The sequence below is a fragment of the Dipodomys spectabilis genome, unplaced genomic scaffold, assembly GCF_019054845.1.
Source record: "Dipodomys spectabilis isolate Male_0828 unplaced genomic scaffold, ASM1905484v1 ptg000530l, whole genome shotgun sequence".
Taxonomy (NCBI): Eukaryota; Metazoa; Chordata; class Mammalia; order Rodentia; family Heteromyidae; genus Dipodomys; species Dipodomys spectabilis.
Window position 1 is genome coordinate 119263 of NW_024871207.1, and position 14191 is coordinate 133453.

The 14191-nt window shown below is 64.6% G+C and overlaps 1 protein-coding gene across 5 annotated transcripts in view; it reads left to right on the forward strand.

Moving 5' to 3' along the window:
• The window catches only part of LOC122099716 (prostaglandin-H2 D-isomerase-like), a 28826-nt gene that overhangs the window by 11375 nt on the left and 3260 nt on the right, over window positions 1–14191 (forward strand). The window contains exon 6 of one of the 5 annotated variants that reach the window (XM_042670250.1): window positions 3051–3227. The exons of 3 other annotated variants lie outside the window; for them this stretch is intronic. In XM_042670250.1, coding sequence (XP_042526184.1) covers window positions 3051–3070 — 20 coding nt within the window. In that variant the 3' untranslated portion in view covers window positions 3071–3227. Of the gene's footprint in view, window positions 1–3050; window positions 3234–14191 lie in introns of those variants that run through there. One more of the 5 variants, XM_042670251.1, reaches the window with a different exon arrangement.

A 14191-nucleotide genomic window follows, 5' to 3' on the forward strand; every position in this document is an offset into this window, starting at 1 on the left:
AATTGAACCCAGGGCTTCATGCATGCTAGGCAAGCACTCTACCACTGAGCCACCTTCCCAGACCCAGGTTTTTGATTAAGGTATTTAAACTTCTATTTGGGACAGGTCAGAGAGAGAGAAAGGGGCGTGAATGTGATCAGGGCCTTTGGTGCCTGTCACCTCCTGAAAGGGAAAGAGGGGGGGCGTTGGTGACTGGTGAGCATGGAATCAGGTGTGAGGCAGAGAGAGGAGGTGGCAGAGAGAGGAAGGAGGAGAAGAGGAAGGTGGAGGTTTATAATGTGCACAAGCAGATGCACAAACAAGCAGAAAGGTGGGACACAGTCACTGTGAGTGCACTTTAGGACGGACAGACAGTTTTAGCTAAGAGAACTCAAGCCAGGTCCCTGCGACTCAGCCTGTATCTAACTCTTTTTTTTGTTGTTGGTGTTGGTGGTGGTGGTGGTCATGGGGCCTGAACTCTGGGCCTGAGCGCTGTCCCTCAGCTCTTCAGCTCAAGGCTAGTGCTCTACCCCTTGAGCCACAGCGCCACTTCCGGCTTGTTCTGCTTCATGTGGTGCTGAGGAATTGAACCCAGGGCCTCAGGCATGCAAGGCAAGCGCTCTACCACTGAGCCACCTTCCCAGTCCCCTGCATCTAACTCTAAAGGACACAAGCAGAGAGGTGGGCGGGGGGGGGGGGGTGAGGAGGGGAGCAGCCTGCTGAACCATGGGAGGCCGGGTGGAGGGGGGGGAGTTAAAGGAAGGAGGCGGTGTAGGTGGAGGAGGGGGGCCAGGAGAGGGGCAGTAGGGTGGGAGTTTATTGGCCAGGTCGAAGGTGAAAGTATTGAGAGGCTTTGAGACTAGAAGAATTCGGCAGGGGAGCCGGACGTGCAGAATGGGCTTAGAGGGAAAAGGAAAAAGCTTGTATGAGGGACTCTTTCCGTTTTACCATGTGCACACAGAAGTGACAAAGGTCCCGTAAGGTGCGGGGGTCAAACGTGCCATTATGGCCACTTTGAGCCATGGTCGAGTACATAGAGGGGACAAATGTGGTTACACAGCCAAATAAGCCCGGAAGGCTTGAGATTGGGGGTGAATTTGAGGGGGGTGAGATTGTTGGGGAGCCACAGCAGATGTGGGGGGTCCCGCCCACGTGAGGAGCCGGCGAGAGCAGCCTGCGAGGGACAGTGGGTGTCCCCAAAAGTCTCCGGTGTGTGAGTGAGAAGGAGTGGGGGGGTCCTCACCGCATTCCACATGTCCAGGCAGCTGCTCAAGAGGGAGGCCCAGAGCCTGGCAGCAGGGCTTCCAGAGGTCAGGAGAACTTACTCACCAAGGAAGGGCAGCTGATGCGAATGGCCGCTGCTGGACGTGAGGATGGAGCGCTCCGATGGGCAGAGTACCTCAGGAGAGCTTCAGAGGGGAGGGGTGCCAGAAGCAGCTCGATTCCCCAGGAGGGGGAAGGCAAGGTGGACGGAGAGCCCGAACCGAGTGAAAGGCTTCCCCCGGGAGATCACGCCGACACGGGTCCCACACACAGGAAAAGGAGTTTAATGTCAGGAACCGGACCGGTACCTCGCGGGCTGGGAGCGGTTTACAGGGCTGATGTGCGTGGGCCTGAGAGCTGGAATTCCTGGCAGAGCTAAGGTTTAGGGTCGTAGGGGCACAAACAGGAATTGCCTGGGGGGCGGGTCTGTTTTGAAAAGGGCCATCATCTTATTTTGGGGAAGGGCTGTCTCCTGATTTCAGGGAAAGGCCATGCTTTACCATAAGATGGCAGAGTGGCACCCAACATGGAGGGGGTTAGGCTAACAAATGGTACTGGAACCAGCAGACGGGAGGCCGGAGCCTGCCTGGTAATGCAGCCCAACCTGGCCACCCCTCAGGTAGCCGCTGGCGGGGCCACGTGGCGTCTGTGCATGGTCCAGCATTCTGTTGTGTACCTGGTTCAGCAAAGGGAGGCCTCTGGCATCTGTTCTACCCCAGATTCCAAGATGGTGTTGACCAGGGAGAAGCTACACAGGTCTGTCTTAGTGGATACATGGGGGATGGAGGAGGTCTCTGGCCTTGGGCTGGCCTTCCTGCCCCTTGGTGTCCACACAGCCTCAAGCATTAGTACCGAGGGGGCTGGTGCCTGGGACCAAGCCCGGAGCGTAAGCTACCCCGTCCACAACCCAGAAGGGCCAGGCAGGGCTGCCAGGCAGGACGCGAGGTCCGGCCAGGACCACTGAGTCACCGTGGGGACAGAGAGTGGGGTTGTCCCAACACCTGCCACCCACACGGGCAGGCCCGGTGCGGTCCACCAGACACTCCCGAGGCTGAAGCCAAGGGACGGCTGCCCGGTGTCAGCATGGCAGTCCCCCCAGGGAACACGCATCTGTCCCGCTGGCCATCTGCCCACCCCGGCCACTGCACTGTGCCAGCCCTGGGCTCGAACTCAGGGCCTGGGCACCGTCCACTCACTTTTCTGCTCAAGGCTAGTGCTCCACCACTGGAGCCACAGCTCTACTTCTATTTTGGTGGTTCATTGGAAATACGAATCTCACAGACTTTGCTAGCCAGGCTGGCTTCAAACTGCCGTCCGCAGCGCTCAGCCTCCTCAGTCACTAAGCCACGCTCTCATTTATGGGGCTACCGAAGGCCCTTGCCAGCGGCCCCATCCTCTCCCACGGTGAGACCGCCCTGCTCTGCTGTGAGCCGGCAGTGTCTGCAGAGCGCCCCGCGGGGCTGTGGGTTTTTTTTTTTTTTTTTTTGGTCGGTCGTGGGGCTTGAACTCTGGGCCTAAGCGCTGTCCCTCAGCTCTTCAGCTCAAGGCGAGCGCTCTACCACTTGAGCTACAGCACCACTTCTGGTTTTTCTGGTGGTTTATTGGAGATAGGAGTCTCACGGTCTCTCCTGCCAGGCTGGCTTTGAACCGAGATCCTCAGATCTCAGCCTCCTGAGTAGCTAGGATTACAGGCGTGAGCCACTAGCGCCCGGCTGGGCTGTGGGTTTTCTAACCGGCAACTTAAAAGATGTTTCTTCTGGGCCCGTGAATTAACAAAAAGTTGGACTCTTGGCACCTGTGCTCTTCAGGTGGAGCCAGTCTCTCCTGAAGTCATTTTACAATCACCTTGGCTCCAACAAAGAAGATTCACTGATAAGCACGGTGTGACCAGAGGCGAACTTCCCGAACTCCCCGTTGGACTGGAGTACCTTCTTACCATCTTCAAGAGAACCGGACACCCTCCACTCCTTCAGAGACAGACTGAGTTGGTGGTGAGCGGCCCACACCTGTGGGGGGACTGTTTCAGCTCTGCAGCCCTTCCTCACCCCTGCGCTGAACTCTTCCTATTTAACCTGATGCCAAAGTCTGCACGCCAACCATGGCTGTAGGCGTCCTGAGTGCTGCCTTCCCATGCCGCCACGCACTGAATCTCTTTCCCTGCTCAGTATTTGGCAGAGGGGGGACAAGCGGCTGAACCTAACTTGGGACTCCTGGAGTTCAGAGCTGGCGTCTCCCAGCATAGATTCAGCCTCCCAGTAGCTGCCAGGACGCCCTGCAGGGCCGGGAGGAGCTGGGACAGGGCCCCAGCGGCCCGGGCGTGCTCCGCTCTGCCCCGGGTGCTCTGGAGGCAAGGGAGAGCAGGAACACGGGGCTGCCTGGACACACGCCCCACCGTCCCCCCCTGTTCCCGAGGACCCTCCCCCCCCTCCCCCCGGACACTGCTTGCCCTGAGCTGAGGACGCCTTGCGCAGCCAGGCCTGAGACACAGGCTGTCCCAATCCCAGGCCACACCTGGGCCTGCTCAGGCAGAAAGACTCCCAAAGGCCTCACGCCACTGAGCGTGCAGGCCCGGGGCTCTGGACCAAGCCCCCCTGCAGCACAGGGCCCAGGGCCCAGGCTAGGCTCCAGAGCCTGCCATGGGACAGCGATGGACTCCCGGTCCAGGCATGAGGGCAGCGTGGCCTCTGTCCCCAGCCCAGACTGTGTCCCCAGGGCATGGCCCCAGGAAGAGGAGGGCAGGATAGAGTCACTCAGGTTGGCAGAGAAGCCCCCCGCCCCCGTGGTCCTGGTGCACAGTTCCGGGAGCAGCTCCGTTCTGCCTTTGAGGGATGGCCTTGCTGACCTCGCCTGGCCTGGCACAGCCAGGGCCCCACAGGAGGGGTCTCAGGACCTCGGCCACTCTTTGTTTTTGCTGGTCCTGGGCTTGAACTCAGGGCCTGGGCACTGTCCCTGAGCCTCTCTGCAATCAAAGCTAGTGCTCTACCCCTCCAGCCACAGCACCACCTCTGGCTTATTCTGTGTATGTGGAACTGGGGAATGGAACCCAGGGCTTCAGGTGTGCTGGGTGAGCACGGTACCACTGAGCCACCTTCCCAGCCCTTGGCTGCCCATTTGTGTTTGAGCCTGCTGGGTTTGGCAAGGAGTGGTGTGGAGGGTGGCCAGGGGCAGTGGGGCAGGAGGGGCTGAGGGGGAGGGGATTGAGAGGGAGGGGCTTAGAGGGGGAGGGAAGCTGAGGGGAGGGGCTTTGGGTAGGCGGGGCTGAGGGGGAGGGGCTTGGGGAAGAGGGGCTGGCAGCCCCTGGCATGTTTGTGTGCAGTGCATGTTCAGCGTGCTCAGGCAACTTAGGGAAACCCAGTGTCAGAAATAACAAGGACTTGGTGGGGCTCAGTGGAGCACAGGCTTTTTTAAACCATGAGGGTGGAACCACGTAGTATGTACTCTTTTTTTTCCTGCTCTCCCTCTTTTTTCCCCTTTAGACATAATCTCACTCTAGCCAGGCTGATGCACACTGAGGTCCTCAGCCTCAGTCCCCAAGTGCTGGGGTCCAGTTGTGCCCCACTATACTGACTGCTGGCTTCTTCTCAGAAGAACTATCCAGTAACCAACATACACCACGGCTGAGTCTCTGCTCCACGCCTTTTTCTTGCTGTGTAGCACTGTCCATCCATCATTCACCTGGAGAGGGAAATGTTGGTTGTTTACAGGTTTGGGTGGGACAAAGAAAGAGGGTACATATTTACAAAGCTGACCAGAGGACTGGAACTGGGGTCCAGGAGGTACAGTGCTTGCCTAGTGGGAGCAAGGTCCTGAGCTCAAACCCAAGCACCGCCAAAAGGAGGAGAAAAGAAAGAAGGGAAGCAAAAGAAGAAGGAGGAGAAGAGGAGGGAAAAGAGGAGGAGTAGGAGGAGGAGGAGGAGGAGGGGGAAGACCAGCTCAGTATTCTTCGCCAGGTGTGCATGGCTCACACCTGTAATCCTAGCTACTCAGGAAGCTGAGATCTGAGGATAGTAGTTCAAAGCCCGCCCGGGCAGGAAAGCCCTTGAGACTCTTTGCTCCAATTAACCACAAAAAGCTGGGCCAAGAGTGGTCGTGCACCAGCCTAGAGGAAAAAAAAAAACTAAGGGAGAGCACCTAGGCCCAGATTCAAATCCCAGTCCTGGCACGGCAACAAAAAGAGACAACAATGATGACAGCGTGGACCCAGAACACACAAGCGAGGGGGCAGGCAGAGCTCAGTGCGGACCTTCTCTCTGGAACCAGCCCTGACCGCCAGCCTTGACCCCCAAGCCCTGCCTTCCCAGCCCTGACCCCCAGCTCTGACCCCCAGCCCTGGCCCCCAGCCCTGACCCCCAGTCCTGACCCCCCAGCCCTGACCCCCCAGCCCTGACCCCCCAGCCCTGACCCCACAGCCCTGACCCCCAGTCCTGACCCCCCAGCCCTGACCCCCCAGCCCTGACCCCCAGCCCTGACCCCCCAGCTCTGACCCCCCAGCCCTGGCCCCCAGCCCTGGCCCCCAGCCCTGACCCCCAGCCCTGACCCCCAGTCCTGACCCCCCAGCCCTGACCCCCCAGCCCTGACCCCCAGTCCTGACCCCCCAGCCCTGACCCCCAGTCCTGACCCCCCAGCCCTGACCCCCCAGCCCTGGCCCCCAGCCCTGACCCCCAGTCCTGACCCCCCAGCCCTGACACCCAAGCCCTGACACCCAAGCCCTGCCTTCCCAGCCCTGACCCCCAGCCCTGACCCCCAGTCCTGACCCCCCAGCCCTGACCCCCCAGCCCTGACCCCCAGCCCTGACCCCACAGCCCTGACCCCCAGTCCTGACCCCCCAGCCCTGACCCCCCAGCCCTGACCCCCAGCCCTGACCCCCCAGCCCTGACCCCCCAGCCCTGGCCCCCAGCCCTGACCCCCAGTCCTGACCCCCCAGCCCTGACACCCAAGCCCTGACACCCAAGCCCTGCCTTCCCAGCCCTGACCCCCAGCCCTGACCCCCAGTCCTGACCCCCCAGCCCTGACACCCAAGCCCTGCCTTCCCAGCCCTGACCCCCAGCCTCGACCCCCAAGCCCTGACCCCCCCAGCCCTGACCCCCAGTCCTGACCCCCCAGCCCTGACCCCCAAGCCCTGACTCCCCAGCCCTGACACCCAAGCCCTGCATTCCCAGCCCTGACCCCCCAGCCCTGACCCCCAGCCTTGACCCCCCAAGCCCTGATCCCCCCAGTCCTGATCCCCAGCCCTGACCCCCAGTCCTGACCCCCAAGCCCTGGATCCTTCCAGTCTGCTCCAGCCTATGGTTCGTGGGCAGGCCTGGCACGGTTCGTGGGCAGGCCCGGCACGGTTCGTGGGCAGGCCCGGCGCGGTTCGTGGGCAGGCCTGGCACGGTTCGTGGGCAGGCCCCGTGCGGTTCGGGGGCAGGCCCCGTGCGGTTCGTGGGCAGGCCCCGTGCGGTTCGTGGGCAGGCCTGGCACGGTTCGGGGGCAGGCCCCGTGCGGTTCGTGGGCAGGCCCCGTGCGGTTCGTGGGCAGGCCCCGTGCGGTTCGTGGGCAGGCCCCGTGCGGTTCGGGGGCAGGCCCCGTGCGGTTCGGGGGCAGGCCCCGTGCGGTTCGGGGGCAGGCCCGGTGCAGTTCGGGGGCAGGCCCCGTGCGGTTCGGGGGCAGGCCCCGTGCGGTTCGTGGGCAGGCCCCGTGCGGTTCGTGGGCAGGCCCGGCGCGGTTCGGGGGCAGGCCCGGCGCGGTTCGGGGGCAGGCCCCGTGCGGTTTGGGGGCAGGCCCTGTGCGGTTCGTGGGCAGGCCTGGCGTGGTTCACGGACAGGCCGGGTCCGCATCACTGCAGTCAGCTCCCAGGTAGGTGGGCTCACGGTGTCCTCCTGGCGACATGGGAGTCAGAGCGGACGGGGCTGCGTTTGGAGAGGGTGCGCGTGAGGGCTCCCGGGCTGGCAGTGGAGCCGGCGTGTTTGTGCACAGTGCATGTGGGGGCCGCGCACACGCGCGCACACGCACGCACACAGACCCCTGCTCTACAACACTTTCTCTGCTGTGTCTCTCCGGCCTGGCAGGGCTGGCATCACGGAATGCTGGGGGGACGATTTGGGTTTGGAGGGCGGGGACGGGGTTTTCTGCCCCAGCACTGTGGAGCTGGGCTGGCACAGCCCCTTCCCACGGGTCTGTGCAGAGCCCAGGGTCGGGGTCCTCACACGCACCTGGCTGCGGCCTGGAGGCCGGCCCGGGACGTGTGCGGCCCGGAGCGTGTAGGACAGGTGCCAGTGGCAGGGCCAGGGGGCCGGTGTGGCAAAGGCCGTGTGGCAGGCAGCGTCGCGCTGGGCGCAGAGGGCCCGGACACTGGCCGGGTGCTGGCAGGCTGACCGGAGGCCAGCGTGAGGCCTTTCCCTGGAGCCTCAGTGCCTCAGACGCGGCACTGCACACCGTGGGGTCGCCAAGGCCTTCTCCTGCAAGCCAGGCAGAGAGATAGCCCCGACCCAGCCACCGGTCAGGACCCAGGTCAGTCATCTGGAGCCAGACAGCCTTGTGCTCCACCGCGGACGCCTCGCCCCCCCCCCCACTGCGCTCTCCTGCAGCCCGCCCGCGTCCACTCTGCAGCCCCCACCCGCGTCCAGCCCGCGTCCAGCCTGCGTCCGCTCCGCAGCCTCCACCCGCGTCCAGCCCGCGTCCAGCCCGCGTCCGCTCCGCAGCCTCCACCCGCGTCCAGCCCGCATCCAGCCCGCGTCCGCTCTGCAACCCCCACCCGCGTCCAGCCCCCACCCGCGTCCAGCCCGCGTCCAGCCCGCGTCCGCTCTGCAGCCCCCACCTGCGTCCAGCCCGCCCGCGTCCAGCCCGCGTCCGCTCTGCAGCCCCCACCCGCGTCCAGCCCACCCGCGTCCAGCCCGCGTCCAGCCCGCGTCCGCTCTGCAGCCCCCACCCGCGTCCAGCCCGCGTCCAGCCCACGTCCAGCCCACGTCCGCTCTGCAGCCCCCACCCGCGTCCAGCCCGTGTCCAGCCCACATCCAGCCCACGTCCACTCCGCAGCCCCCACCCGCGTCCAGCCCGCGTCCAGCCCACGTCCGCTCCGCAGCCCCCACCCGCGTCCAGCCCGCGTCCAGCCCACGTCCGCTCTGCAACCCCCACCCGTGTCCAGCCCGCGTCCAGCCCACGTCCGCTCCGCAGCCCCCACCCGCGTCCAGCCCGCGTCCAGCACACGTCCGCTCTGCAGCCCCCACCCGCGTCCAGCCCGCGTCCAGCCCACGTCCGCTCCGCAGCCCCCACCCGCGTCCAGCCCGCGTCCAGCACACGTCCGCTCTGCAGCCCCCACCTGCGTCCAGCCCCCACCCGCGTCCAGCCCGCGTCCAGCCCGCATCCGCTCCACAGCCCCCACCCGCGTCCAGCCCGCGTCCACTCCACAGCCCCCGCCCGCATCCAGCCCGCGTCCAGCCCACGTCCGCTCCGCAGCCCCCGCCCGCGTCCAGCCCGCGTCCAGCCCACGTCCACTCCGCAGCCCCCGCCTGCGTCCAGCCCGCGTCCGCTCCACAGCCCCCGCCCGCGTCCAGCCCGCGTCCACTCCACAGCCCCCGCCCGCGTCCAGCCCGCGTCCAGCCCACGTCCGCTCCGCAGCCCCCACCCGCGTCCAGCCCGCGTCCAGCCCACGTCCGCTCCGCAGCCCCCACCCGCGTCCAGCCCGCGTCCAGCCCACGTCCGCTCCGCAGCCCCCACCCGCGTACAGCCCGCGTCTGCTCCGCAGCCCCCGCCCGCGTCCAGCCCGCGTCCAGCCCGTGTCTGCTCCGCAGCCCCCGCCCGCGTCCACTCCACGGCCCCGGCCCGCCTCCTGCAGGGCGGCAGCAGCGCAGGGAGCCGCTCGTGCCCCGGCCAGTGGCACTAGAAGCGTCCCTCGTTCTGTCCCTCTGTGGGGACAGCCACTGGCCACGCTGACCTCAGCTGGATTACCCACACTTCCCAGGGCAGGCAGGGTCTGGTCAGCTCCCAGCTCAGTCCTGAGAGGCAGGGAGGGTCCCGGGCGCACGGGTACGAGATGAAGGCCCTGCTGCTGCACAGGAGGCTGGGTGAGGGACTGGCCGGAGCTCAGTGTGGGGACGGGGGGCTGGGTGGACCACACGTGTCCCCCATCCCTGCACTGAGCGTCCCTCCTGCACAGGGTGGTGCTGGGAGTTGAGGGGCTGGAAGAGGATGAGGTCTGGCAGCCGGGTCCCCGGGAGGGGCCGGAGCTTCTACAAGGGGCTCAGCTGGCCGCCGGGCAGCACGGGGAGGGGGGGGAGGGCGGGGGGGGCCTTCAAGAAACCCCAGAGGCAGGGTCCCAGCTCCGATTCCAGCCCCCACCACAGGAGGGGAGGAGGCAGCCAGCGGGGCTTTGTTGGGGCAGCTGCTGACCCTCCCCAGGCAAGGGCCAGCTGGCCATGGGGTGTCCGAGTCCTCACCCCAGCGAATTCTTTACCTTGGCCTGAGAGCAAGCCTCCCCTCACCACTGGGCCTCAGGGCGGAGGGGCCTGGGCCTGGGCCTGGCCGCACTCCCTCCCGGGCAGCTCCCTCCGGGCCTTGGCCCGGCTCCTACGCAGGATGAGTAGATTTCTCCCTTCCACCCTTCCTGCCACACCCACCGCCCCATCACCAGGATGCCCCACAAACCCCACGAGGCGGGGTCCAGCCCCCGACCAGCGCTCCTCTGACCCGCCCGGCGGTGAGGACAGATCAGGGAAAACCATCCCAGAGAGGCCCACGCAGCCCAAAATGCCTGCGGAGCTGCACAGAGAGGGAAAAGGGAGGTCTAGGTGTGGCTAGTTTGTTTTTCATGGTGCTGAGGATGGGGTCTCTCCCCGGCCCGGGGAACTGGAGTAAGAGGTGGACTTTGGCTCAGAGTCCCCCTGTAGATTCAATAACTGTGCTGAGACACCCCGGGAGCTGGTGTGGCGTGACGGCACACCCGTGCCTCTTCATTCTCTTTGCAAATCTGTTCATTAGAATCAGGTCAGTCTGGGTTAGCCTTTGGCCTTGATTCCTCTACCCAAGTCTCCTGAGAGATGGTGCTACAGGCCTGAGCCACCCCACCCAGGGTAAATGTCCTTTTGCTTTTTTTTTTTTTTTTCAGTCATGGGTGTGAAACTCTGGACCTGGGCGCTGTCCCTCAGCTCTTCAGCTCAAGGCTAGGGCTCTACCACTTGAGCCACACCACCACTTCTGGTTTTGATGGTTTATTGTAGATAAGAGTCTCACAGACTTTCCTGCCTGGGCTGGCTTTGAACCTTGATCCTCAAATCTCAGCCTCCTGAGTAGCTAGGATGACAGGTGTGAGCCACCAGCACCCAGCTGCTTTTTTTTTTTTTTGTTTGTTTTTGTTATTTTATTTGTCGGTCGTGGGGCTTGAACTCTGGGCCTGGGCACTGTCCCTCAGCTCTTCAGCTCAAGGCGAGCACTCTACCACTTGAGCTACAGCACCACTTCCGGTTTTCTGGTGGTTTATTGGAGATAGGAGTCTCACGGTCTCTCCTGCCCAGGCTGGCTTTGAACCGAGATCCTCAGATCTCAGCCTCCTGAGTAGCTAGGATGACAGGCGTGAGCCACCAGCGCCCGGCTTGCTTTTTTTTTTTTTTTTTAATTGAGCATGCTTTACATGTACAAGAGAAGTTCCATTCTGACACATGTGTTCCCATCAAACTCAGTGTCTGTCACTCTTCCTAGACACCTGTTTTTAGATATTATCTGGGTGCACACAGTGTCCACTGCACCTCGATCTTGCTGCTCCTGGACCTCGGGAGAGGAGGGCCCAGGTCCAACCCTCGCCAAAGCGCCCAGTCTTCACAAACTCAGCTGGGAGCACAGAATTCTCTGGGCAATTTCCCATGGCGTATATGCCTCTGCTCTCTTTGATCACCTGAAGGCGTTTGTTTGTTTTGTAATCCTGCTATTGTTGATCTGTGGCAATTGTGGGACATAAGCAATCCGTCCAAGCTCCGATTTCTGTGGTTTGTTTTGTTTTTACCCAGCAGTCAGCTTTTGGCTTTGATCTACCACAGCTTATTTTCTATTTAATGAAAGCTTTGTTCTGGCTGGGGAGCCGCCCCTCAGTGTACCCGGGTTTTGGCAGCCAGAGCTCTCTTCAGGGCTGGCTCTGAGTGCAGTGCTCGGAGTACAGTGGCCCTGGGGCGTGGCCCTCGCTCCTCCGGGGACGTCTCTGTCTGTGGGAGTGGTGGGGGCCCTGTGCGTGGCTCCCCAGGCCGTGGACAGGACCTGTGAGCTTGTGGGGAAGGCAAGGTCCCTAGGCCGCTCCCACCTGCCGGGCCCAGACCCTTCATTCACTGGGGCAGCGTCCTAGGGCGGCCCCCGTCACCCCTGCGGAGCCTGGGGTCCCGGACCCCTGAGCTGAACCCAAAGCCCCTGTGCGCAGACCCCCCAGGTGAGTGGCCTGAGCCCAGGCAGTCCTGGTGTGGTCAAGACCACGGGTTCCAACTGCCCAGCACTGGCTGACCACACTGTGCTCCAGGCCACCCTGGAGAACACCCCACCCGACCTTCCCCTGCGGACACCCCTCCCGACCTTCCCCTGCACACACCCCACCCGACCTTCCCCTGCAGACACCCCTCCCGACCTTCCCCTGCAGACACCCCTCCCGACCTTCCCCTGCACACGCCCCTCCCGACCTTCCCCTGCACACGCCCCACCCGACCTTCCCCTGCACACACCCCACCCGACCTTCCCCTGCACACGCCCCACCCGACCTTCCCCTGCAGACGCCCCACCCGACCTTCCCCTGCAGACACCCCTCCCGACCTTCCCCTGCACACACCCCACCCGACCTTCCCCTGCACACACCCCTCCCGACCTTCCCCTGTACACACCCCTCCCGACCTTCCCCTGCAGACACCCCTCCCGACCTTCCCCTGTACACACCCCTCCCGACCTTCCCCTGCAGACACCCCTCCCGACCTTCCCCTGCACACGCCCCACCCGACCTTCCCCTGCACACGCCCCACCCGACCTTCCCCTGCACACACCCCTCCCGACCTTCCCCTGCACACACCCCACCCGACCTTCCCCTGCACACGCCCCACCCGACCTTCCCCTGCACACACCCCACCCGACCTTCCCCTGCAGACACCCCTCCCGACCTTCCCCTGCACACACCCCACCCGACCTTCCCCTGCACACACCCCTCCCGACCTTCCCCTGTACACACCCCTCCCGACCTTCCCCTGCAGACACCCCACCCGACCTTCCCCTGCAGACACCCCTCCCGACCTTCCCCTGCACACACCCCACCCGACCTTCCCCTGCACACGCCCCACCCGACCTTCCCCTGTACACACCCCTCCCGACCTTCCCCTGTACACACCCCTCCCGACCTTCCCCTGCACACGCCCCACCCGACCTTCCCCTGCACACGCCCCACCCGACCTTCCCCTGCACACACCCCACCCGACCTTCCCCTGCACACGCCCCACCCGACCTTCCCCTGCAGACACCCCTCCCGACCTTCCCCTGCACACACCCCACCCGACCTTCCCCTGCACACACCCCTCCCGACCTTCCCCTGTACACACCCCTCCCGACCTTCCCCTGCAGACACCCCTCCCGACCTTCCCCTGTACACACCCCTCCCGACCTTCCCCTGCAGACACCCCTCCCGACCTTCCCCTGCACACGCCCCACCCGACCTTCCCCTGCACACGCCCCACCCGACCTTCCCCTGCACACACCCCTCCCGACCTTCCCCTGTACACACCCCTCCCGACCTTCCCCTGCACACACCCCACCCGACCTTCCCCTGCACACGCCCCACCCGACCTTCCCCTGCACACATCCCACCCGAGCCTCAGCCTGTGGGACAAGAGTGTGAGCATGTGCCCGCCTCCTCCAGGCAGCCTCAGGATGGGGTGTAGCCTCAGGATGGGGTGTAGCGTCAGAATGGGATAAGAGGCAGCTAGGCAGGGGAGGCAGCTGGGCAGGGGAGGCAGCTGGGCAGGGAATCTGGGAGCTGGAGGAAGGTGGAGTAGGGTGGACAGGCCTGGCCGGGACAGGACTTGCTGTGGGGTGGTCCTGGCTGGAGCCCGAGTCCTGACCCAGGGCCTCAGTCCCCCACCCCAGCCTGGACACTACAGCCTGGGTTTGGTCCCCTCTCACTCTGTCCCATTCCAACCCCACAGGGCAGAGCCCAGTCCAGGTTTCCAGCTGGTCAGTCTGGCTTGGGCAGCACTGTGGGGCCCACGCCAGGGCTGGGCTAGGGTCCTCCAGCGGGGGAGCAGGGGCAATGCCGGCGTGGTGGGAGGCCCCGTCCGAGGGCTGAGCCTGCCACAGGCACCCCGCAGGCACACACGGCCCCCGCCCCAGGCTGGGCCAGGCATCCTGGCCCACCCACAGGATGCCCCGCAGCAGAAGGCTGCCGGCCTCGGCTGGCACACATTCCTCTTCCTGTCCCCGCCCCATCCCCCTTCCCCCCCCCCCCCCCCCCCCGCAGGCAGACCCCAGAGCTGCCCTTGGGTCAGACTGGACCCCAGGGGCAGCCCAGGGACAGGGTGGGGTCCAGGCCACATTCCCGCCTGCTCAGCTCAGGTCATGGACCGGCCTGAGTGGGCAGCACACAGGGCTGCCCCAGGGAGAGGCTGATGGAGGCTGCGTGGAATTGTGGGGAGTCCCAGGGTTCTCTGGAGATGTTGACTCTGAACCCCACTCACGTCGGCTTCCGTGGGCCTCCCTCCCCGACACCAGTGACAGCAAGAAGCCTTGGAGCCACACCGCAGCTGTGGATGCCCAGAGCCCTGGGCAGTGGGGAGGAGGCCGGGGCAGCTCATGTCCACCCGTGGGTCCCTGGCTAGGGAGGAGGCCACAGAAGCCAGGAGAAGCCCCTCAAAGACCACTGCCTGCCCCGTCCACCCAGATCTGTGTCCTCCGCCCAAGGGTGTCTAGAGACTGCACAGTCAGGCCCAGGGCCAGGGCCCAACACCAGCCATGGCCAGCC